The sequence below is a fragment of the Choloepus didactylus genome, chromosome 12 (assembly GCF_015220235.1).
Source record: "Choloepus didactylus isolate mChoDid1 chromosome 12, mChoDid1.pri, whole genome shotgun sequence".
Taxonomy (NCBI): domain Eukaryota; kingdom Metazoa; phylum Chordata; class Mammalia; order Pilosa; family Megalonychidae; genus Choloepus; species Choloepus didactylus.
In genome coordinates, this window is record NC_051318.1 from 3980 (window position 1) to 22789 (window position 18810).

The 18810-nt window shown below is 38.3% G+C and overlaps 1 protein-coding gene across 1 annotated transcript in view; it reads right to left on the reverse strand.

Moving 5' to 3' along the window:
• Nucleotides 1-3653: 3653 nt before the first annotated feature.
• The window catches only part of LOC119507442 (28S ribosomal protein S31, mitochondrial-like), a 29084-nt gene continuing 13927 nt past the window's right edge, over nt 3654-18810 (reverse strand). The window contains exons 8-10 of the mRNA XM_037800604.1: nt 17146-17225; nt 10137-10280; nt 3654-3954 (exon numbers count right to left, since the gene is read on the reverse strand). Coding sequence (XP_037656532.1) covers nt 3725-3954; nt 10137-10280; nt 17146-17225 — 454 coding nt within the window. The 3' untranslated portion in view covers nt 3654-3724. The remainder of the gene's footprint in view (nt 3955-10136; nt 10281-17145; nt 17226-18810) is intronic.

The following is an 18810-nucleotide window of genomic DNA, read 5'->3' on the forward strand; positions in this document are numbered from 1 at the left end:
AGCTGACTGTGTTGGCCAGGTGGATAATCATTATCCAAAAAATGATCTTTTCCAGTTCATTCGACGTACACAATGGATACTGCCTAAGTATACTTCTTGTGAGCCTTTAATCAATGCTCCCATTGCTTTTACTGATGGGTCATCTAAAGGTCGAGCTCCCTATACTGGCCCTAAGTCCAAAGTTTCAGATCTTCCTCATTTCTCTGCCCAGCAAGCTGAACTGGCTGCTGTAATAGCCGTCTTAACAGATTTTTCTGAGGCTGTTAATATTTTATCTGATTCTGCCTATGTTGTTCATGTAGTTAGTAAAATTGAAGCAGCATCCATTAAGCAACAGTTGCCTCCTTGTTTATTTAACCTTTTTCTTGAGCTACAATCAGCTATTCGTGCTCATGTATCTCCTTTTTATATTACCCATATTCGTTCCCATACCAACCTCCCAGGCCCTTTAGCAGCTGGCAATGCTGCTGCGGATAAATTATTACTGCCTGTTATTTCAGAAGCTTCTCATTTTCACTCGCTTACTCATCTTAATGTGCAAGGACTCATGACTCAATTTTCCCTTACTAGAACACAAGCTAAAGATATTGTTTCTTCTTGTCCTAATTGTCAACTGCTTAGTGCTCCACCTTTGCAGGACCCTGGTGTTAACCCTAGTGGTCTAGCCCCTAATGATTTATGGCAAATGGATGTTACTCATATCCCTTCCTTTGGCTGCTTAGCCACTGTTCATGTCAGCATTGACACGTACTCTGGCTTTCTTTGGGCCACAGCACAAACCGGTGAAACATTTCGACATGTTCGTACTCACCTTTTTGCCTGTTTTGCCTCTATGGGCTTGCCCCGTGTTTTAAAAACCGATAATGGCCCAGCCTATACATCTGCAAAATTTGCTACTTTTACTACTTCTTGGGGCATTCGTCATACCACTGGTATTCCTTATAATCCCCAAGGACAAGCTATGGTTGAGTGTGCCCATCATACTTTAAAAATTATGTTAACAAAACAAAAAGGGGGAGATGATGGAACTCCCCATGAACGATTATCAAAAGCTTTATTTACTTTAAATTTTCTAAATTTTTATGAAAAACTGGGTGGCACTGCCGCAGAACGACATTTTCCAGCTGAAAAAACAACACTGAAACATTATTTCCATAAAGCACCTCCTATATGGTGGAAGGACATGCTAACTAATGAATGGACAATGGGTACTTTATTAACGTGGGGAAGAGGTTATGCTTGTGTTTCCCCAGGTGATGGACGAGCACCACTTTGGATACCGGCCCAATGACTGAAGCCGTACCATGAACCCAGCAAAGAAAAGAAAATTCCTATGGGACGTCGAGCCACCAGTGATGCAGTGCCAGGGTCTGACACTGAAGACAACAGTGATCGGGCCAACACCCCGAACTAGGGAAGCCCGACATCCAACTTGGGGGCAGATAAAGAAATTATATCTCCGGCATGTGCTCATTCTGAAAATTATACCTATTGGGCTTATATTCCTAACCCCCCATTGCAGCAACAAGGCAACAGTTCGTTCAGTTTTCCCTCCTCCTTATTTTGGCTGCCTGGGTCCAAACCATTGTTGGGCATGGAGGCCATGGAGCATAGGCTGTCAAGGAGACAAAACTAACCCTCTTGGGGGGCATTGCCCCTCCCTTACATCACCCTGTATGGCCCTGGAGGATGGCTGGTTAGCCAGAGACGGGTAAGATTCCTCAGGGAAGGAACAACCTAAGATAGGCACAGTCGCAGAGGCGCCATCAGGAGAAAACTTGGGGGCCAACAGAGGTGGGGCACAGAACCTCACCCCCCCAGCTTTGTGAGGGTCTGAACCCTCACCCCTTTTTAAGGGAGGTCTCCTGCCCCCCGTGGCTACTTTGTTTCCCGGCTCAGATCGGAGCCCCAGTGGCAGAGATCTAACCAGTGGCTAAAATAAAAAGGGGGATATGTGGGAAACTGAGTCTTCCATGTTGCCTGAGGCATATCTGGGGTGGTGGCTTGGAATGCTGAGCCGCAGGCCTGCACAGAATGCCATGCAGGCCCGCCCTGTAAAGATGTGTGTCTTGTGACTACCATTGTCTTAAACCTATATTGTATTCACCTAATGTAAATTATCCCTTCTGATATACACCTAAGAACCTTTAGCATATACACCTGATCTTCTGAAATAAAGAGCTGGAGCAAGGCTGCATTGTCATCCACTTAGCACGAGATGCGAGTGGGCCCCCTGCTCCCTTAATTCTTGGCTTTGTGTCCGTGTCTCATTCCTGTGTCGCCCTGTCAGCAATACCCAGAAAATGAACACACCACCTCTCCTTCACCCTAACTCGAGATGGGGACACTGGATGTGGCCACGGGTCCCTGTCCTACACATGGCCAGGGGACAACCCGTGTGGGCGGGCGCCTGGGGGCTCCCTTGGGAAAGGTCCGCCGTGAGGCTACCAGGGGCGGCAGAACCCGTGCTGCGGGCTCGGAGAGACCCCAGAGGCTGCGCTGGCTTCCCAAGTGTTGAAAGTTCAATAAGCTCCAGCCTTTCTTTTTTAACATGTTATTTTCCTCTAAGTACTACTTCAGCTGCATTCCTCAAGTTTTGATGCACAGTGTTCAGTTTTGACCCCATGTGTAAGTTGGAAGTAATGTCTGAACATATGAGGTCTTTCTAGTCACTGGGTTCTAACGTAACTGCTGTGTGTTCAAAGAACATGATCTGTTTCATTGAATTTTTCAGACATGCTTTATGGGTAAGCTTGTGTTTAACTTTTATGTCTTTTATAAAACATTTTTTATTTTATAAAATTTATAAAAAAATGAAAAGAGTGTATTTGCAGCTGTTAGGTAGAATATTCTAAAAATATCCATTAGGTCAAAATTGTTAATTACATATATATCCTGATTTATTTTGTCTGAATCACCTATTACTGAGATACGTTAAAAAGCTCACCAATAATGGTAGATTTGTCTATTTCTTTATATTTTGCCTTGTACATTTTGAGTGCATGTTATTAGGTGCATACCAATTTCGAATTGTTAAACATTCCTGATAAGTAGAACTTATCCCTACTAATGCCTTTCAGACTATTTTTCTATCAACACAACTACACCAGCTTTCTTTTGATTAACATTGGCCAGATATATTTTTTCCCTTTGACTTTCAACTCTTCTGTATTCTTTCTTTAGCTGTGCCTCTTGGAAAGGAAAATCAAAGTTCTGACTTTGGCATAAAGAAGACCTAAAGTACTAGAGGGGATTAGAAAAAGCCCTTTGTTTCTACAAGGTTACTTCTCTACAGTGACCTAGACTTAGGCAAGGGTGATTAACTTAGGGTGCAATATAAAATGTAAATACGTATATTTTCAGGTATATATAGGTGTGTATATATAAATGCATATATATTCTGTGCATACAAATCATCTCAAATGTTATAACATAGCATATGGCTCATAATTATACTCCAAAGAAGTATAGTCATTGAATAAAAAAAAATTAGATATAATTGTCTTAAACTTATGACTAATTCTCAGGTATTCTTTTTGTGATGATTTTTCTCTATGCAAGAGAATATTTTTCTTGCCTGCATATATTTTTTAAAATTTTAATGTTTATGCCACTCAAACTGGATGCAATAATTACCACAAACACAGGAAAAATTCTAGTAAAATTTTTTTCTTTAGTGATAGTATCCATATTCAATAGCATGAAATAAAAATTTACGTGGCCTTCAATTGAATTGTATGTCATTTTCTTTTAGAATGTCCCTCTTTTCTTTGAAATAATTTCTAAACCACTCTATGTGCTCAACCTTCTGTTTAACATTCAGATACGGATTTTTGGAAAGACCACAGGTCACCAGCTCCATGAAGTGGCGAATTGGTCCTTGTTTTGGAAAATCCTCCAGATATTTATCCAGAAATATGTGTTCATGAAATTCAGAACCATCATCATTGAAACCTAGGAAGTGAGAAACAATATTTTACATTATCATTTTGAATGTCAAATCTACACCATAAAATTAGCATTAATGAGGTAAAAATACTATGGTTAAAGGCATGAACTTTGGAACAAGACCTCAGTTTGCCTCCCAGTTTAACAACTATGTGACTTTGGGCAATTTAATAAACTCTGAGAATTGGCTTTCTCCAGCATAAAAAGAGGATCAAAGGACACCTTCTTCATGGAGCTTTTGTGAAGACTGAATACATATAATGCATATAATGGTGTTTTACACTGCATGGTATACTGTTAATGTTCAAAGGGTAGCTGCAATGACTGCTAATGAATGTTTTAAAAGATTAGAAGGAAATACATTGAAATGTAAAGAAACTTTGTTATGGTATAGTCAGGTTTTTTCCCTGCAATTACCAACTTTTCTACAATGAACATGTTTTTCTAAAATATGCATTTGTTTTCTTGAAAGAAATAAAGATGTGTATGCTCAGAGAAAAAATTTCAGAAACTATTTCATACAATGTACAAACTATCAATTGTAAGACTTGCCATTACTTATGTTCTGTGAAGAAAGGAAAAAAAACAAACAAACCATTGCCAATTAAACTATCTGTTCTGGTTTGAATCTACTATGCCCCCAACAAAAGCCATATTCTTTAATGCAATCTTGTGGGGACAGACTTATTAGTCTTTTAGTCAGGGTGGGACCTTCTGATTGGATCATTCCCATGGAGGTGTGAACCTGTCCATTCCAGATGGGTCTTATTTAGATCACTGGAATCCTTTAAGAGCTCAGGGAGAGAAGGAGCTGAGAAGCTAAGAGAAACATTTTGGACAGAAGCTAAGATAAATAACCCAGAGTTTGCCCCTGGGAGAAGCTAAGAGCTGATGCGGACCCAGATGTTTGAAGATACAGAAAGCCATTTGGAGATGCTAAGAGATGAAGCCCAGAGTTTGCCCCAGAGAAGCTAAGAGAGGATCCCCAGACACTTAGAGAGAAACACCCTGGGAAAACAAGCAAGGACACACAGGAGCTGAGAGAGAGAAGCTAAGAGAGACAGAAGCCCAGAGACATTTTGGAGAAAGCCATTTTGAAACCAGAACCCGGGAGCAAAGGACCAGCAAATGCCAATCACTGATCATGACAGGAACAAGGAAAATCATAGTATAAATGAGAAAAGACCATCGACAGACACCAGCACTGAGATGAGCCAGATGTTGGAATTATCTGACAAAGATTTTGGGGTGGCCATCATAAAATCACTTCCACAAGCAATTACAAATTACTTGTAATTTGAGACAAATGAAAAAGCAACCTCAGCAAGGAAATAGAGGTTATTATAGGAATGAACTTGACGAGAGATGAACAGAATTTACTCACTCTGTACAACAAAGAGAAAACAGCCTAGAAAGAAAATATTTGGAAACCATGTATCTGATAAGAGACTCATATCTTGCATATATAAAGAAATCCTGCAACTCAATGACAGTAGTACAAACAGCGCAATTATAAAATGGGCAAAAGATCTGAAAAGACATTTCTCTGAAGAGGAAATACAAATGGCTAAAAACCACATGAAAAAAATGTTCATCTTCACTAGCTATTAGGGAGATGCAAATCAAGACCACAATGAGATATCATCTCACACCAATAAAAATGGCTGCCATCAAACAAACAGGAAACTACAAATGCTGGAGAGGATGTGGCAAAATAGGAATTCTTATTCATTGCTGGTGGGAGTATATAATGGTATAGCCACTCTGGAAGACAATCTGGTAGTTCCTCTGTAAACTAGATATCAAGTTACCCTATGATCCAGCTACCTCACCTCTTGGTATATATCCAGATCTGAAAGCAATGACATGAATAGACATTTGTACACCAATGTTCATAGTGGCATTGTTCACATTTGCCAAGAGTCCTTCAAAAGACGAGTGGATAAACAATACGCATACACATACGTGTATGTGTGTACCACATCGTGGTACACACATACGATGGAATACTATGCACCAGTAAGAAGCAACAAGGTCCTGAAACATATAACATAGATGAACCTTGAAGACATAATGCTGAGTGAAATAAGCCAGACACAAAAGGAGAGATATTGTATGTTACTACTAATGTGAACTCCATGAAAAATGTAAAATAAGTGTCTTATAATGTAGAATATAGGGGACCTAGAGATAGACAGAAGCTAGTGAAGGGGGAATGATAACCTTATATGTACAGATATGATAATGAGGGTGAACTTAATGGTACAGGAATGGTCAGGTGTGACTATGGTTCATTAATGGGATTATAAGTATCAATGACTCAATGAAAACAAACATGTTTGCAAATGGTTGCTTAAAGGCATGTAACCCACAGAATAGCACCACAAACCTAAATAAGGGTTAGCATGATATATTTATAAGATATGACACTGTTGTTGTACAGAGGGTTAACAACAAAGTGGTACATGGAAAAACGACCCATTACATATTAAAGACTATGTTTAACAGGAGTATCTTACCACCACTACACTCATACTAGGGATGAATAATCAGCAGCTGATAAGAGCTCTGGGATGTATTATGTTATGGTAATGATTTAAAGTTGAGAAGGATGAGGATTGTAAAACTAAGTGTAGATAATGTAACAAACTGACCATTTAGCTTGGAATAGCATATATATTAAGTGAAATTAGGAAAATACTATTTAACAAATCAAGCCCTCAACTTGAGGCTTGTTCTTGTGAAACTTAGGGTTGTAAACGGGAGGCTGAGGCCTCCTATAATTATGCCTAAGAGGCACCTACAGGGAACCTCTTCTGTTGCCCAGATGTGGCCTTTCTCTCTCTAAGCCCAACTCGGCAAATAAATTCATGCAGCCACCACCACCACCACGAGGGACATGACCCCCCGGGGAATGACTCTCCCTGGGAACACAGGACATGACGTCCAGGAAGGAGCCAGGCCCTGGCAGTGAGGGACTGAAAATGCCTACTTGACCAAAAGTGGGAAAAAAGGAAAGGTAACAAGCGGAGGTCACAGTGGCTGACAGATCCCAAATAGAGTCGAGAGGCTATCCTGGAGGTTTCTCTTATGCAAGCTCCAGCGAGACATTCCAAATGGCCACAGTATGCCATGCCCTTACAAATAGTAGTCCCCAAATACCTAGGTCCCTACCTGAGATTCTGTAAATACTCGCTCAGTTTCTCTCTCAGAAACTTAAACCCACCAGAGTGTTCCTATGCCAGACAGTTCCTAAAACCCAGAGGCAACAGCCTCTTTAAGAACAACAACCAGATGCAGTCCCCTCCCCATGGTGTCCACACCCCCTTTTCAATATGAACAAGTTAGTGTGCTCACTGCCTAGACACCCCTTTAGATGGAGAAAGAGATTAAGTGGGAGGAAGCGGTAGCAACAAACAAGATAAGATGTAACAAAGATCTATGAATACTGAAACTTATACATATGTAGATGCTGGGGTGTTGGAATGGCTGGAAGGAGGAAAATAACATGGTGGAATCGTAACCTATAAACATCCTTTGAAATTTGCTCTATAGCTATTCATTAAATTTTGCTTTGAAAGTCTTCACCTTTCTGTATATACCCATTGAATTTTGCTTTGGAAGTCTTCACCTTTCTGTATATACCCTATATTGCATAATAAGGAAAGAACTGAAATTGTGGAACCATAACCCATAACAATTTTTGTACTTAACTATATAACTGCTTGTTAAACTGTACACTGAAAGTTAACAACTTTTTGTATACATGTTATATTTTACAATAATGGAAATAGCTGAAGTTGTGGAAGAGTGACCCATATTATTTGAAATTTGCTAACTACTTGTTAAATTGTACTTTGAAAGTTATGTATACATGTTAAAATTCACAATAAAAAAATAGTTTCCCATTGTAATAGAATAAAATCTGAATTCTAAAAAAAATAAAAAATAAAATAAAAAAACAAAACAAAACAGAGCAAAAGGTTGAAAGAGATTGGCTCTGAGAGCAGACCTGATGGGTGGGGAAAGAACTGGTTTATACTATAAGCCTATGGTACTATTTGATTACTATGATTTTAGAAATCACATTAATTTAAAAAGAAAGAAAAGAGAGTGGGAGAAAATATTTCCAATATATATATAACAATTGATGGCTTAAACTCTACAAAACATTGACACGGATAGAACAAACAACCTAACAGAAAAATAAGTCAAAGAATACTGTGCTGGTTTGGATATATTATGTTGTTCTCACCCCCCCCCACCCCGAAAAGCCCTGTTATTTAATGCAAATGCAATCTTGTAGGGCCAGACCTTTTAGTCTTCATTAGGGTGCAACCTCTTGAGTGACTGTTTCCATGGAGATGTGATTTACCCAACTGTGGGTGATACCCTTGATTAGATTATTTCCATGTAGGTGTGGATCCTACCAACACCTTGATTGATTCAATGGATTGCTTAAGAGAATTCAAGGTTGACACAGACACTTGGAGACCCTTGGAGATGCAGACAGAAAGATGTTTGGAGATGCTAAGCCCAGAGTCTGCCCTGGAGTAGCTAAGAGAGGATCCCCAGATGTTTACAGAAAAACGCTCTGGAAGAAAAAGCTAGGATGCACAGATGCTTAGTGAGAGGAGCAGACAGAAGCCAGAGACATTTTGGAGAAAGCCATTTTGAAACACAACCAGGGAGCAAAGGACCAGCAGATGCCAGCCACATGCCTTCCTCACTGACAGAGGTGTTCTGGATGCCATCGGCCTTTCTTCCATGAAGGCTCTTGTTGAAGCCTTAGTTTAGATACTTTTATGGCCTTGGAACTGTAAACTCGTAACCTAATAAATCCCCTTTATAAAAGCCAATCCATTTCTGACATTTTGCATAACAGCAGCATTAGCAAAGGGAAAAAATCACACACTGTATTTTGCTGGTTTTCTGCTCTTTTTAGAATTCTAACATTTCTTCATATAAATTGTGCTGAGCAACTCAGTAACTTCTTAATTCAAATATTCTCCCCAAGAAGTAGTTTTAGTTTTACAGATAAGAAAACTGAGCCAAGAAGGTTAAATAATTCTTTCAAAGGCAAATGGCTAATAACTGACAGAACTGCAATCTGTACTCAGGTTTGCACAACTAAAAAGCCTTTGGTCTTTTTCCCATACCCTCATACCTTTTGGAATAAAGAAACTGAAATACTTTAAGAAACAGACATGTTATGTAATACTTAAAACACATCATATTATATCACTGGCTATTATCATCTGAATATACATAACATTAAGAATTTGCTAAAGAGTATGTAAGTCTCTGAAGTCTTTCTTATAGCAGGTAATACTTTAAGGAGATACAAGTAAGTGTTTCTGATATTTAAACTTCCAATCCACTCATTAACCCAAATAAACAAGAGGTTATCAAAAATTAAAGTATTATAGTGACAGAATACTGCAAAGGTTAAAATATGGATTATGTCTTCCTAAGACTTATTTTGGTGTTTGCATCTTACCATAAAAGCAAATGGATCTCTCCTAACTGAAAATGCACCTATAAAATCCAATGGAAATCCTTACTTGATGACAACATGGGTGCCACAGAAAAATAAATAGCATAGCATCCCATTACCTTTTTCCTTTTACTCGAGGAAGAGGTAAGATCTCCAGGAAAATCCTCAGGAAAGGGCATAATAGTCTATTACCATTCAAAGCATCTAGATTATACAGCCAAGGATTTCTAAAGAATTCCAATCTCCTAATAGTTTTGCTTTGAGTGGCTTATATAAGTACCTTACAACTTAATGCAATGTTTTATGAATAAAAAACAACATAAGACTTTAAGAGTTTTAAGTTTCAGCAAAATTGACGTCTATTCATTCACATAACTCAGTAATTAGTGTATTCAAAGATTCACCAGGTAATCTGTGCAAACTGTCATCATTTGTGGTTGTCAACACTTTAATATTGTAAGATTCCCGATGCATTTGTGCTGTAAAATTTTATTTCTTCATTTTCCTTACCAGACATCTAGAACTAAATAAAATTTCAACAGTCTTTTATAAAACACTGGCAGCATGTTTATGACACCATGTTTACACAACCTTTTGAAATTCACGTAAAAATCTAGACTACAAAACTGAACATCTACCAGAAATAAAGTCAATCAATTAATTTTACAAAACCTCTGAGGTTAAAACCTACCTGCTTCATTGTTAACTGGGAATTCCCAGAGTTTCCCCTCTTTTGTCCATTGGATCATTTCTTCAAAACCGTTCTGAAAGGGCTGTTGATTCACTGAGGCTAACTGCTTAGCAAATTCCACATCCCAAAGCGAAGGTGATGTTTCTGCATAATAAAACATTTCAAATAAGTACAAGTCAATGTAAATATATTTCTTTCTCAAAATGTGACAATCAAGTCTTAATTGATACTACATTTTCAGACCTTAACACTCATATAACTAAACAGTACCCAAATAATGAAAGATCACTCATTGAGGGCTAAAAATGACAAGTAATACATGTTACTACGATTGCTAAGCCTTAACTTTTGTTTTATTACAATAACAGGTATTCAGCCTTGAAGCATCACTGCCCCAGCCACTGGAAAGGAAAAAAGGAATTTGAATTTTATTTAAGGATTTTTCTAAGGGTGGATAATTTTATACAGCATGATTTTTATCTTTAATCTACAGCCTGTTTATTATCTTTACTTTGAGAGTCTGTGAAGAACAGGACTAGTGTACCTGTTTGGATATATTATGTTCTCCAAAAAAGCCATATTCTTTAATGCAATCTTGTGGGGGCAGACTGATTAATCTGTTGATTGCGGTGGAACCTCTGATTAAGTTATTTCCATGGAGGTGGACCCCGCCCATTCAGGATGGGTCTTGATTCATGGGACTACTTAAGAGAAATCTGGAGCTGGAGCAAAGAGAGATGCTTAGAGATGATCGGAGATGCTTGGCGATGCAGACAGAAGGATGTCTGGAGATGTTAAGCTAAGAGATGAAGCCCTGAGTTTGCCCCAGAGAGAACCACCAGATGCTCAGACAGAAATACTCTGGGAGAAAGCAGCAAGGAAGCACAAATGCTTAGAGAGAGGAGCAGACAAGCCGAGAGACATTTTAGAGAATGCCATTTTGAAACGCAATCTAGGAGCAAGCAGACACCAGCCACGTGCCTTCCCAGCTAACAGAGATCTTCTGGATGCCAATGGCCTTTCTCCAGTGAAGGTACCCTTTGTTGGTGGACACTTTATGGCTTTAAGACTGTAACTGTGTAACCAAATAAACCCCCTTTTATAAAAGCCAATCCATTTCTGGTGTTTTGCATTCCAGCAGCATTAGCAAACTACAACACCTAGTATTTGTGTAATACTAGTATGCTATACCTATTATAGTCCCTAGTATGCAATATATAGATTTTTCCCACATACCCTTCTGTTGTCAACTCTCTCTGTTCTGGTGTCATAACTTAGAAGTATACCATGCAAGCATATATCTATATTTGTGGTGCTCACCTGTGGAAACATGCCTTTAAACCCCTTTCAATCTTATTTGCCTTCAATACAGCTCTGATACTTACAATCCCATTAACAACTGCTACCCCTATCCATTACCATACCTTCGAGTTCAGCATCATTTACATATCTGAACATATTAGATTATCATTTGCCAACTAGGTACTATCTATCACTAGGTCCCCAATATTCTACATTATAAGACATTGATTTTACATTGTTCAGAGAGTTCATAGGGATATTCTATCCCAAGCTAAATGGTCAGTTTCTTACATTATCTTCAATTAGTTTTACAATCCTCATCCCTTGCAACTTTAAACAATTATCGTAATACAATACATCCCAGAGCTTTTATCAGCTGCTAAATATTCATCCCTAGTATAAGTGTAGTGGTGGCAACATATTGCTATTAAAGTCTTTAATATGTCATGGATAGGTTTTCCATATACCACTTTGTTGTTAACCCTCTGTACAACAAGTGTCATATCTTACAAGTATATCATGCTAACCCTTATTTAGGTTTGTGGTGCTACTCTGTGTGTTACATGCTTTTAAACAACCATTTATAAACACGTTTGCCTTCAATGAGTCATTGATACTTATAATCCTATTAACGAACCACAGGCACACTTGACCATTCCCATACCATTAAGTTCACTCTCATTATCATATCTGTGCATTAGGCTATCATTGCCCCTTCACTATCTCTAGGTCCCCTATATTCTACATTATAAGACACTTATTTTACATTTTTCATGGAGTTCACATTAGTGGTAATATACAATATTTCTCCTTTTGTGTCTGGCTTATTTCACTCAGCATTTTGTCTTCAAGGTTCACCCATGTCGTCATGTTTCAGGACCTTGTTCCTTCTTACTGCTACACAGTATTCCATCATATGTATATACCACATTTTGTTTATCCACTCGTCTTTTGAAGGACACTTGGATTGTTTCCATCTCTTGGCAATTGTGAACAATGACACTATGAACACTGGTGTACAAATGTCTGTTCGGATCACTGCTTTCGTATCCTCTGGGTATATACTGAAAAGTAGAATTGGCAGACAATAGGGTAATTCAATACCTAGTTTTCTGAGAAACCACCAAACTGTCTTCCAGAGTGGCTGTACCATTATAGCGGACACCAATGATTATTATATTTGTTCACTTCATGTAGTCCATCATTTCTCTGAAATCCATTTCAAATTTTTTAACTTTTTTCCCCATTTGTTCTTTTGTGTGCTCACATTCAATTCCTCTGCCCTCAAGTTCATTCATCCTTTCTTCTGCCTATTCAAATCTATTACGTCTCTAGTATATTTTTAATTTGACCCACAGGGTCTTTTATTTCCATAAGATCTGCTATTTTTTTAATTCTTCTTTCAAATTCTTTATGTTCATATAGTCTTCTTGATTTCATTTGTCTTTAGCCATCTCGTTGAAATTGTTTTGGAGATTTGTTTGTACTTCTTTAATTAACTGCTCCAAATTTTGTCTCTTACAGCTTTTCAATTTGTTGGTTTGGCTTGTCCGTATCTTCCGGATCCTTCAAGTGCTTTGTAATTTTCTGTTGGCTTTGGGGTATTTACTTGCCTTTTAGGGTTATTTTGGGAAGTGCAGAATTATTTGATCATTTATATATAATTTGGTTTACTGAAGTGCAGTTTCCCTAACCTACCTGCAGGTGGCACTCTCAAGTCAGTGTTCATGGAACTTCTGTGCAGCGGGCAGAGTCCAAACTAGGTGGCGCACCAATCAGTGCACCAGATCTTCATGTGCAGCGGGGAATGCCTATCCCGGGGCTACGATGCAGGTCTGAGCAGGAAGGCAAGCAGCCTGACCAAGGGCACCCCACAGGTGGAACGTGGGCCCTGCCTGCTGGTTCTCTGCCTGCCATCTGCCTGTGAGTCTCTGGGGTGTGAGACGGGCTCCTGATCACCGGCATGGCGCCTCTCCCCTCCCGATTTCTCACCGCTGCAACCATCCCCAACTTCCACGAGGGGACAGCAAACACCACCGACTGGGTTCCCTCACAGGAGCTCCCTGATGTCCGGCTGTGGGGATCACCCTCCAGCAAACTGTCAAGGCAGGTGCATGGAAGTGGAGAGCCACTGCTCACTCTCTTGGCGGTTTTGATGTTGCTAGCCAGGACATCCAATGGTAACACACTCACAAGGTCCCTCCAGCCGACGTTTCGCCTCCATTTTTGTTGGTGTCCCCTCCATGTCCTGGGGGGACCTTCTATGGCCACTCCCACCCTGAAACCGCAGTCCCTGGTGTCCTCTGGCCCCTTTCTAGTTACTTTCACGGAGGAAAAGCCCGTTCCACCTCACCTCTTCCACCACCTTTCTCCACTCACTTGCTTTTAAAATTTATGATTGCAAAGGGGCACGAGGAAACACCTGAGGGGGACGTTCAGGACTTTGACTGTGGTGGATGTTTCATGGGTACACATTTTCAAAACACATCAAATTGTACACTTTAAATGTGTGCAGTTTGTTGCACATAAATTATAGTTCACTAAAGTTATATAAAAAAAGTAAATGAGTCCCACAAATATCTATCCTTTAACCCACTTTTTTCCCTAAAATTTTACCCTTTATTTTTTTTCCAAAACTTTGTGATTTTTTTTCATTTTCCCCAAACTTTTATGATCTAATTTTTTTTTCTGTGTGGTACTGCTTTCTAAATAAATTAGGATCATATCATTTGGTGACCTCCTTTTTCACTTGATAAGGGCTGCCTGCATGCTCCATTACCTAAATGTATCACACTCAGTGAATCCCTATCGTTGAACACTGTGATCACTTACACGTTTCCTCTTTTAAATGCTGTACATCCTTATAGTTAGAATTTTGCAAATACTTCTTTAAAATAAATTCTTAGGAATGAAATTTCTGGGTCAAAGGTATAGGTCACATATGATTCAATCTTTTGCCTCTTTACCACACTCTGCCAAGCCCCTAAACTAGCCCAACTAATAGCTCATTTATTCTTCTACCCATGTAAGGCTTATTTCACCTGCTTTGCTTTTTCTGTTTCTACAAGCTTTTATGTGTACGAACACAAAGGATCACACCCTGATTGGTGGTTTTAAGAATGCTGACCTAGAACATTTGAAGCCGAAAAGATCACAGCAATTACGTTTAATTATTTAATTGCCCGTGTTTACAAAGTCATCATAACAGTAAGATAACAATGTATTCAAACAGTGCACACTGGCCAGCCTGTCTCCCCAGTATTAGCAGTGGTATACTTGCTAATAGCCGCACTACTTTTTGAACGTCTGCTGTCTTCCAGGTACTGCACCTGATACTTTTCCTAGATTAGCTCATCTAATTCTTGAGATGTTCTAGCCCATTTGACAGGTGGAGAAACGGAGGCTCAGAGAGGTCAGTGTAGCAGAATCTTAATTTGAATCCAGATCCACCCAACCAAATCTCTTTCCATTAAATTATGCTTAAGTAAGACTCTCAGCTCTGGATTACTCTAGGATAACCAAGAGGGCCTATGACTATATCCTTGGTTGCAGCTCTGTGGGGAGTGAGAGGTAGGAATCATGGAGCAGAGGAATGCATTCATTCATTCAGTCAATAATTAAGGAATGCCAACTATATGTCAGGTGTTGTTGCAGGTACTGGGTAAACACCAGTGAACAATTACTAAATGTAAGTTTCCACAGTGTTCTATCCTTGTATTTAATAGGGAACATAAGACCTTCTTTAGACTCATATATGTATAGCTAATGGAGTTAAACAATCACATAACTTTGTTCATTTTCATTATTAGCATATAATCATTTTATTCTTTTATAAAATTCATAGAATTTCAATGTTTCCATTCTGGTTTGCTGGTCCAAGTGCCTTCCCAGCTGACAGAGGTGTTCTGGACACCATCGATCTTTCTTCATTGAAGGTATCCTCTGGTTGATGCCTTGGTTTGGACACTTCTATGGCCTTAGAGCTGTAAATTTGTGAACTTATAAACCCCCATTGTAAAAGCCAATCCATTTCTGGTATAATGCATTTCTGTCAGCTTCAGCAAACCAGAACAGAAACACTGAAATTCTATGAATTTTATAAAAGAATATGAAGATGCACTTGGTTGGCATCTGCTTGTCCTTTTCTCCCAGGTTGTACTGCTTTCAGCTTCTGATTCCAGTGCCTTTCTCTTTCTAAGAATCTGTGGGACCTCACTTAACCTCTCCAGGGCAAACTCTGGATTTCATCTCTTGGCTTCCCTTGGCTGTCTCCAGGTTCTGGCTATTTCTGTGAGTCCTTGCTTAGCATCTCCCGGGGATTTCTGGCTGCATCTCCAAACATCTGTGTCTATGTCAGCTCTGGCTCTCTCTCTCTCTTCCCCTCAGTTCTCTTAGGGACTACAGTAAACCAATTAAGACCTACCTTGAACGGGCCAGGTCACATCTCCATGAAATAAACTAACCAAAAGGTCCCAACCACAATAGGTCTGCCCCAAGATTGGATTAAAAGACCATGGCTTTTCTGGGGTACATAATAGATTCAAAACAGCACTGCTTCCTTGCCAACTAACTTCTGTCCTAGGAATAAAATTTCAGATTAAAAATCCAAGAATCCAAGTACCTCCTGGTTGTTCATTAAGTTGACAATAGCAGCTGTCCTGACAAATTCCCTTTCTGAAGCAAGCTTAACGGATGCCATTTTAAACAGAAGAAAGAGGTGATCCATTCTCCATGATTACATATTTTACGCTTTCTTTTCATTGTACCCAACAGAATGCACTTTTTATAATACAAGAAGGGGTTATTTTCTCAGCTTCATCTTCAGTTCAAATGAACAAATATTTATTGAAGGAACTCCTTTCCTCGATGGATATATACTTTAAGGCTCAATTTGTTGAAAAATGGGGTTAAGATTTAAGATAATCCTTTCTATGTGTAAATCACTTGGCTAGGTACTATAAGGTATACAAACATGAATGAGACCTAACCACTAATATCAAGGAGTTTATCAAGTAGTGGGAAAATCAGATGTTTATATGAGTAACTGATGTAAAGATTAAATGAGCAATTTTAGGCTGGCCTAGGAATCCAAACTATTTATATAACATTGTTTCTACCAAGTTCCAAAAATCTAATTTACAATCTTTAAGATCACAAGTCACTTGTAAGCTAGAGACCATTTGTATTGAGAGTTTATTTATCAGTAAACCAAATTTAATGTCAAATAAGAGGGGACTATTTGACTTCCTACCCAAACACACTAATGCTAAATATACACCCAGAATACTCCTCCTGCCATCTTCTGAACAATCACGTCACTTTGAGTCAGTAACTTCTATAAATGTTATCTTCTCTTACTGATAGTGAGCTGCCTACTGACAGGAATCACAACTTATTTACCTTAGTATAAGGGTATGGGGGGTGGGGGAGTGAGGACAGTTGAAAATGGTGATTATTGATGTTCTAACCCAAATCAGTAATTAATCTATGGCTCTGGATTCATCTGGCTAGTAGTACTTACCACCCTTTGTCTCGTGGGATGTAACATTTGCAGGGGAAACCTGACCAAGACTCACTGATTGCAGTCATTAGGACAGAGAGATTTACTAAAACACCTGACTTTCCTGCAATGAAAACATTAAGGATGTATTTGAAAGATGGAATGTTTCTCCACCTGAAAAACATCATTATTCTTTTCTTAACAAACCTGCTTCAGGTATCTCTTCAGTAATTGCCTTAATATCAAAAATATTAAGTCTCTTCCCCTTGAATATATTTTTCTTAAAACTAAAAAAGAAAAAAAATATATTTTAATGAATTTTTTTTATACTATCAACCATAAATTCTTTATGAGAAAAACATTTTTAGATGAAATATTCAGTGTAGAAATTAAAAATAATTCCACTAACTCACATCAGGCATTATAACTAATTTGCCATATTTTTAGGACAACTAAAAATAGGAACATAGGTACTTAAATGTTTGCTTCATAATACATCAGACCAGTTAAAATTGTTTAATTTCTATAATATCTAATTGAAAATATTAGCTTAATTTGCCACAATTTTTATTTGCTCCATTTCAAATTAAGGTATCACAGAATTTAATATTGTGGAAAGCTATCAAAATATGCGAAATTAGAAGTTATTAAAGTCAACATTTGTCTTAGTTTCAGGGCAGAAAACACTACAATGCTGAATTACAAATTATAAAAGATTGCACATGTAAATCAAAACATTCTAATTTATAAAGCATTCTGCAATTTAAAAATAATTATCTTTATTTATAAAACTGCTTTTAATTAACTATTGAAATTAATGTCAGAGTTCACAGGTAGTTTTACCTTGTATATTTTAATCACTGCTTTATGCATCAATTCATACTCATATGAATAAAATTATGGCATATTAAAAACCAGTTTATAAACTGGAAGACTAGTTTCAAAAGTAATTTTGAATTATTTTATGGACCAAATTACTTTTTTCTACTACATGAAACCAACTGAAGAAATGTAAATACCATATTAAAATTAGATAAAGTGATCTCAAATCATATAAGCTTTCCTCCTGCAGGACCCATGTCTTTGCAAACAAAGGTATTTATGCTCCAGAACTATCGGTAACACCTTGTATTCTTCTCTCTACTCAGCATTCCCTCAACTAGGGGTCAAATCTGCAGGATGATTTATTAAAGGAACTCAGTGTAAAGAGGAAATGACTCACAGGATTAGCGGCCCTCCAGAGTATGGAACCGTAAAAGAGGAATGTACTAAAGAGGAAAGGAAGGTAACTAACATTTGCTCCTAAGCAGTTTACGTGTTTCCTTTCTTTTCCTCAAGAAAACCATTTAAGGTTTTGCCATCAGCATTTTACAGATGGAGAACAGAGACTGAGGGAGGCTATGAACTAGCAAGTGGCAGTGCCTGGGCTCTGAGCCGGGCCAGTGCTCCGTATCTCACATCTTCAGACTCCAACAGAAGGAATCAGTTCAGGGTGTATTTTTGGCTATGGATACTGGCCTGTGCTGTCTCGGCCAATCACCCCGCATGTAATTCCTGCCAAGTATGAGCAGGGGAGAACAACTTGGTAATTCAACATTGCTTAGTCAGCTTTTTAATACAGTCGTATCCAAAAAACCCCATTCCTATGCTTTTAGCTTATTCCTTGTTGCTTTCTTATGTTTAACAGCAGCTAATATCATTAGAAATCAAACTATGATATACCATTCTGATGTATTACAGAGTAATATTTCAAAAAAGACTGATTCATTTAAATATTCTTGAGAAATCTTATATAAAACTCCAGCCATATATTTTACTTTATTCAATAATATGTCTTAGATAATAATTACTTTAAATTAGTAATTAAAATAA